General features: G+C 65.3%; 1 protein-coding gene across 1 annotated transcript; it reads left to right on the top strand.

Moving 5' to 3' along the window:
- The first annotated feature begins 6 nt into the window (after nucleotides 1-6).
- On the top strand, nucleotides 7-5,965 carry TNFRSF4 (TNF receptor superfamily member 4). The gene is made up of 7 exons (XM_025046170.1): nucleotides 7-3,276; nucleotides 3,479-3,601; nucleotides 3,979-4,080; nucleotides 4,375-4,441; nucleotides 4,984-5,180; nucleotides 5,321-5,446; nucleotides 5,595-5,965. Exons 1-7 carry the CDS (start codon nucleotides 3,135-3,137, stop codon nucleotides 5,663-5,665), a joined length of 828 nt encoding a protein of 275 aa, XP_024901938.1. The 5' UTR covers nucleotides 7-3,134; the 3' UTR covers nucleotides 5,666-5,965.
- The last annotated feature ends 399 nt before the right edge of the window (nucleotides 5,966-6,364 follow it).

Here is a 6,364-nt window from a genome sequence, read left to right as displayed (position 1 = left end):
CCCCCCAGCTCCCTGCCGCCGGTCAGGCCTTTGCCCCTCTGCAGCTTGCGTCAGGCCTGTGCCTCGTCGTGGGCCCCACGTGCGCAGGAGTCCCGTGTCATCTCCGCATCTCTTCCAAGAACTCGGGGCCGCTCTGCAGAAGGCACCAACCACAGCAGGGCCCGCGGCGTTCGCCACACTGTGGGAAATAGCGCAAGTCTCGACGTTTCCTCGAAGCTGAAGGGTTGAGACTGCGGGCCGAGCTTCGCTGGAAACCAGGGAGGGCAGCAGGGCGCCTGCCCCTTGGGGAGGGGGCTGTCAGAGCCGCCCGTCAGCTTCTGGCTCGGAGGAAACGCACATACTTGTGACAAGAATCACTTTAACTTACTTTAAAATGTAGTTGTCTCTTTCTCCCTGCTTCATTTTTTTTTTTGGTGGGAGAAAACACATGAAACGTTAACTTGGAACGTTTGTGGCCAGGTGGCTTCCCCTCGAAGCTTTTGAGGTGGGCGACTTGGTTAGAACACGGGGCTCCAGCATAACGTGTGGAGACGGTGCCAGGATAGCACCCCCCCACCCCCCACCCCCATGCAGAGACCCAGAGGCCCTGCGTGGGGCCCGGGGGCTGTGGGTCGGGTCTCGCTCTGCAGAGCAGGAGTGGGGTCTGGGCGCAGAGTTGGTCAGGCCCGTGAGGGCCAGGTGGGAATGGGCGTTTGAGGTAGAGAAGGGACGTCAGGGCACAATCTCTGGGTCACTGCCTCAGGGCTGGGGATGGAGGAGGGGTAGCCAGGAGCCCGGAGTAAAGCAGGCCAGTGTTGGCTGCTGTTGGGCAAGATTGTCCTACCCTGGTGGCTGTCCCACCGCCCACCGTCAGTCGTGCCCGGTGCTTTGGCCAGTATGTGGGCACGGAGGGTCTCCCGCTGCGAGAGTTTAAATGAGGGTCCAGACTCTATGTAACCGCCAAACCACCCCTTCCACCTGCCAGTCCCCTCCTGGTGGCCCTGAGCTGTTTCTTGGGGTGCTTCGGTGGACAGCTCGCTGGCCCACGGGTCTGCTCAGACATTTGAAGGCCCCGCCGGGGTAGGGGCCCTGGCTGGATGGGCAGAGGGGCCGCCCTGAGCTGCCCGTGTGGTTAGCCCTTGCCACAGGGACCCACTTCCGAGCAGCGTGGGGTGGGGCCGCCACAGAGCAGTGGGTGTGGTGACACCTGGGCTGCTTTCCAGACAACAGCAAACATAGTTTTCGTGTCTGCGACGAGAATGTGTGGTGGCAGCTGGTCTGCGGGAGGCCAGGCCTGTGGCTGTGTGGGCGGCGAGCAGACGGGAGCTCGGCTGGGCAGAGGCGTGAGCCGCCCTGGACGCACCCGCCGGACGTTGGCTGCGTGTATTCTGACTGTAGTTTTCAGTGTCTCGTGGGTCACCGTGAGCAGATGCTCGATCTGTGGGGCCAGGCGTGTGGGGCTCCAGCCATAGAGATGTGCTGCTCACCACACCCTGATTTATGTCACTCGTGGAGCCTACAGTTCTTTTTTTAGAGTTGATGGTAAAAATAAAAGTATCTGTTCTTGATTCAGTACGTGGAAACTCTTTATCAGAAAGCTGCACCCCAATCTGATTGTCCAGAGCATTAAAATGTGAATGACTCAGTGCATTTTGGCAGGATGGCAGGCTGACGCTTTCACGCATGGGATCCGATCGTTTGTCACAGAGTCTTTGAGTTGGGCTGCTGGGCCTCTGGTTTCCACTTGGGGAATGTGCTCTTGGTCCTGTGACGGTTCCGCCCTGGCCACACTTTGTAGCTGGGTGCCCACAGCTCTGAGAGTTCTGAAGAGCAGAGCGATTTCTGAATCTCCATGGAAAGTGGTTCCTTAGCTGCTAATTCCGCAGACATGGCGCCTGCGGTCCCGATGCCAGCTGGAGGGGAACCGCGAGCCGACCAGGGCGCCATGGCCGTGGTGCCGCCTCGCGTGTACAGGCGCCCGCGGGCAGCCCTGGCAAGGCCCGGATCAGCCAGTCTCGCTGTTCCCTTGTCACCGGTCAGTAGGTTTTGAGGTTTTACATCCCAGTGTGGAACACGTCTAGGCTGGAAACACAGTCCCTGGCGGGGTGTGGCACAAACGAGTGGCGACTCCACGACCCGACCCGGGGAGAGAATCCAGGTGTGTGTTTGGGTCCACGGGAGGGGGTGAAAGGTGACCGTGGCCTGGGGTCCTGCGCCAGCCCACTGTAAGGACTGACCGCACTGCAACGACCGAGCCCCCCGTGGCGAGCTCTCCCGAGCCATGGTCCCAGAACCCTCCCGTCCACTCTCGCGGGTTAGCCGCCCTCACGCGCAACCCCGCCGACGCTGCCTCCAGCTTCCTCTGCCTTGGCATAGCCGTCCAGTCGGCGCCCTAGACGCCTGTGGCCACACTGCATCGACGTCTCTCACCCCTTCACCTCCCAGGGCAGCCTCGAGGCCGAGTGCCTACAGTTTGTCTTCATTTGGCAAGAAAAAAAGCGTCCTCTGTCAGTGGGAGACGGGGAGCACCAGGCTGCCTGGACGCCTGACCTCTCCCTGTGGGGACCCTCTGGCTGTGGAGGCTCAGGGAGGCTGGACTGCCCTGGCCCCTGCCCGTGGGCGGAGCGGGGATTTCCCGCAGGTGGGCCTGCCTGCCTTACCTGCCCTCCTGGGGGAGGGGACTTCCCAGCGCTGCTGGTCCTCCGCAGACTCCTTCAGGCAGTTGTTGACTAGGTAACACTGCATCAGGGGCAAGATTTAAAAGTCACAAAAGCCCCCGGCACCCAGCGATACCAGACGTGTGTGCCATGTGCACACGCGTGTACAGGTGCCTGTGTCCTTTGCCCCTGTGCACACCATAGCGGCCCTAGCACACAGGCCCTCCTGCACTGTCCCGGGACTGCCCAGGTCCACGTCAGAGGACACCAAGTGCTCCCTGGACCCGGGATGGGGGGCGGAGGGCGGGGGGCAGGGAGCCTCATGTGGGAGGCCTGGCCTGGCCCCGGCGGGGGTCGGGGGCTGTGGGTACCGACTGGGACCAGGTCTAACGCTGTAGTCCCCTCCTCTTCCCGCCCTCCCCACCCCTCCTCCGCAGCCCTTATAGCCACATCCTGCAAGGAAAAACCCCAGACTCCTGCACCACCTGCGAGGCGAGGATGTGTGTGGGTGCTCCGCGGCCCAGGGTGCCCCGCTCAGCCCTCCTGTTCCTGGGATTCGTGCTGGGCACCGCGGCCCAGCTCAGATGCTCCGAGCACAGCTACCCCCACGGCGACAGGTGCTGCCGCGAGTGCCAGCCAGGTGAGTGGCCTGGCCATGGAGTAGGGGAGGGTGCCGGCGGGGACGGGGGGGTGTGGGAATGGGGACACAGGGACACGCAGGTGGGGTGAAGGTTGTGGGTGTTGCGGGACAAGTGGGCTCAGGGTGACAGGGTGGGCGACACCCCAGGGTTGTGGGTGACCTGGAGCCAGGCCTCACGGAGCCCCTCCACCCCTCCCTGCAGGTTACGGGATGGAGAGCCGCTGCACGGACCTCCAGGACACCTTGTGCGTCCCGTGCAAGCCCGGCTTCTACAACGAGTACCAGAACTATGACAGCTGCAGGCCTTGCACCCAGTGCAACCAGCGTGAGTGCCGGCCCCGCCCGCACGGCACCCAGCTCCATGGAGGCTCGCGGGCCCCGCCACAGGACTCACCCCAAACCACAGTGGGGCTTGCTCCACTGGGGGTCTCCGGGGGCCCCAGAGCACGTGGAGTTGGGTGGAGCACATGTTGGCCACGTGGCCTGTCAGGCCAAGGAGCTGAGGGTCCTGCCACAGGCTGAAGGGAGGGTGGGAAAGGAGGCCAAGGCCTGTCCCTGGGGTGTGACCGGGAGGGACACGGTGCCTGGGGATTGGGAAGAACCAGGACCAGGGCTGCCCAGGCGTTGAGGGGGCTGCTGGCCTGGGGGAAGTCGCTTTGGGCCCTCAGCCCCGTCCTCCAGCGCGCTGACTGTGCCCCCCAGGAAGTGGGAGTGAGACCAAGCAGATGTGCACAGCCAAGCAGGACACCATCTGCCGCTGCCGGCCCGGCACCCAGCCCCAAGACGGCTTCAAGCATGGATCTGGTGAGCGGGGTCAGGTCCAGGTGCCTGCGGGCGCCTGAGGGACCCTGGAAAGAGCACGTCCCCCACACCACATGCTGTCACCTCCTCCCTAGTACCCTTTCCAGGCCTGGCCAGGCACCCTTCCCCTAACAGGCCACGCGTAGCTGTGGGCATGGGGCTCTGGGTTGAGGCCTGGGTGACCTGCGGGCCGGGAGGGGCTTCTGGAGGCCATGGGGGTGAGAACCAGCCCCCAACCCCCCGGCACGGCGTCGCCGGCGGCAGACGGGCTGAGCCTGCCCTGCTGTCTCGCTGCAGACTGTGCCCCGTGCCCACCAGGACACTTTTCCCCAGGCAACAACCAGGCCTGCAAGCCCTGGACCAAGTGAGTGTCCCAGAGGCCGGGCGGCTGAGGCGGCTGGGGCCTGGGAACCGGGGGCCGGATCTGGAAGCAGGAGGCTGGTGGCTGGGGTGTCTCCTGGGCCTGGGCCCCCACGACGGCCCTGGCCCCTGCTCAGCCCTGGCCCAGCCTCCTCCTTCCAGCCTTCCTAGCAGGCCAAAGTGGGGCGCCTGTGAGACTGTGGCCCGGGACTGGGAGTGTGTGAGGCCCTCAGTCCTGGGGGGCTTGCCTGGTGGGGCGGGGGTTCAGGGGTGAAGGCTCGGATGGGAGAGATGAAGAGCCAGAGTGAGGGGGGTTGGGGATGAGCAGCAGCCTTGGGCACCCTGGGGTAGGGCCAAGGTCGGGGGGCTGGCGGGGCCCTGGCCTTCTCCTCAGCCACCTTCGTTCTAGTCTGATGCTGCCTGAGATAGCCCAGCACGGACCCCCGTCTCCCCCACATCTCCCCACACCTATCCCGGTTCTGGGCCCATCTGACTGATGCGGGGTGTCAGGGGGGCCTTGCCTGCTAAGTACCCCCTGTTCCCCAGCTGCACCTTAGCGGGGAAGCGCTCACTGCGAGCTGCCAGCAGCAGCTCGGACGCCGTCTGTGAGGACAGGAGCCCCACTGCCGCTCTGCCCAGGGAGACCCAGGGCCCCCCAGCCCAGCCCCCCACTGCTCAGCCCACCACTGCCTGGCCTGGGACCTCACAGGAGCCCTCTACACACCCCACGGAGCCCCCGAAGTGTAAGGGGGTTTGTCCTCGCCTCAGCAGGGCCGCCCAACCAAAACGGGGAGGGGGTGGGGAGGGAGGCAGAGGTGGAGATGCCTTCTGGCCTCAGGGCCCCCTGCCCTGATGGAGCTCACTGCAGGCCCCCTCCTTGCAGGCCCCGAGCTGGCCGCCGTCCTGGGCGTGGGCCTGGGCCTGGGCCTGCTGGCCCCTGCAGCCGCCGCGCTCATCCTGCTGCTGCACTGCCGGGCCTGGAGGCTGCTGCCCCCTACCAAGCCCCCCGGTGAGTGTCCGCTGCCCCCCAAGCCCCTGGCGAGTGTCTGCTGCCCCCCCAACCCCCCTGGCAAGTGTCTGCTGTGCCTAGCCTGACCCCCTCAGCCGAAGGCTGAGCCCTGCTCACCTCCCACCTCTGACTCCTTCCTCCTCCCCAGGGGGAAGCAGCTGTCGGACCCCAATCCAGGAGGAGCACGCCGATGCCAACTCAGCCCTGGCCAAGATCTGACCGGCATCTGCTGGGCTCGGAGCGGGCACCCTGCCCCAGGCTGGCCCTCACTGGGTAAAGGGTGCCCCAGGCGCAGGCCGCCATCGCCCCTTCGCCCTGTCTCCTTGGCCTGCACCGTTTTAGGTGTTCCTGGGCTGGCACCCGGACTCATCTACGTATGCCATGCATACTCCCCACCCAGGGTGGAGCCCCAATAAACAACGTTGGCAAGCATGGTCTCTGACTGGGCGCCAGGGTGCTGAGGGCTACACACGCACGGGGAGACGGGGACCTGGGGGTGTGGGACACGGGCTCCAGGGGACCGCTCAGATCCTGGGCACTGTCCCCCCACTTCTCCGGGCGTACCCCAGGACCTGTAGGGGGACGTAGAGGCCCAAACATGTCCTGGGGGATTGGACGGCAACAACACCCTGAACCGGGGGCGCGGGCTGCACAACGAGGACCTGGGCCCAGGGCGAGTGCTGAGGTCACCCCGTCTCTGTGCCCCTCTGAGGAGAGAGCACAGGTGTCGTTTCTCCTTTTCCTCAGTCGCTCAAACCCCGTGCCTGCCAGGCCTGAGTGAGGTGACCGGGACGCCCCAGGCCTGCAGGGCCTCCGAGTCCCCGAGGCCACCTGGTACCCTCCAGCTGGGCGGCCCCTCTCCCAAGTCCTGCAGGTGGGGCATAGACGCCACTTTGGGAAACTGGAGGTTCCAGGTGG

Source organism: Pteropus alecto, unplaced genomic scaffold, assembly GCF_000325575.1.
Source record: "Pteropus alecto unplaced genomic scaffold, ASM32557v1 scaffold700, whole genome shotgun sequence".
NCBI classification, from domain to species: Eukaryota; Metazoa; Chordata; class Mammalia; order Chiroptera; family Pteropodidae; genus Pteropus; species Pteropus alecto.
Note: the sequence above shows the minus strand (reverse complement) of the source record. Positions and strands in the feature narration are given on the sequence as shown.

What these genes read in the sequence shown, in the direction of transcription:
- TNFRSF4 (XM_025046170.1), top strand. Translation starts at nt 3,135, where the DNA reads ATGTGTGTGGGTGCTCCGCGGCCCAGGGTGCCCCGCTCAGCCCTCCTG. An exon ending in TTGCACCCAGTGCAACCAGC is followed by an intron (nt 3,602 to 3,978) that starts GTGAGTGCCGGC and finishes TGTGCCCCCCAG; the next exon opens with GAAGTGGGAGTGAGACCAAG. An exon ending in CCCCACGGAGCCCCCGAAGT is followed by an intron (nt 5,181 to 5,320) that starts GTAAGGGGGTTT and finishes CCCTCCTTGCAG; the next exon opens with GCCCCGAGCTGGCCGCCGTC.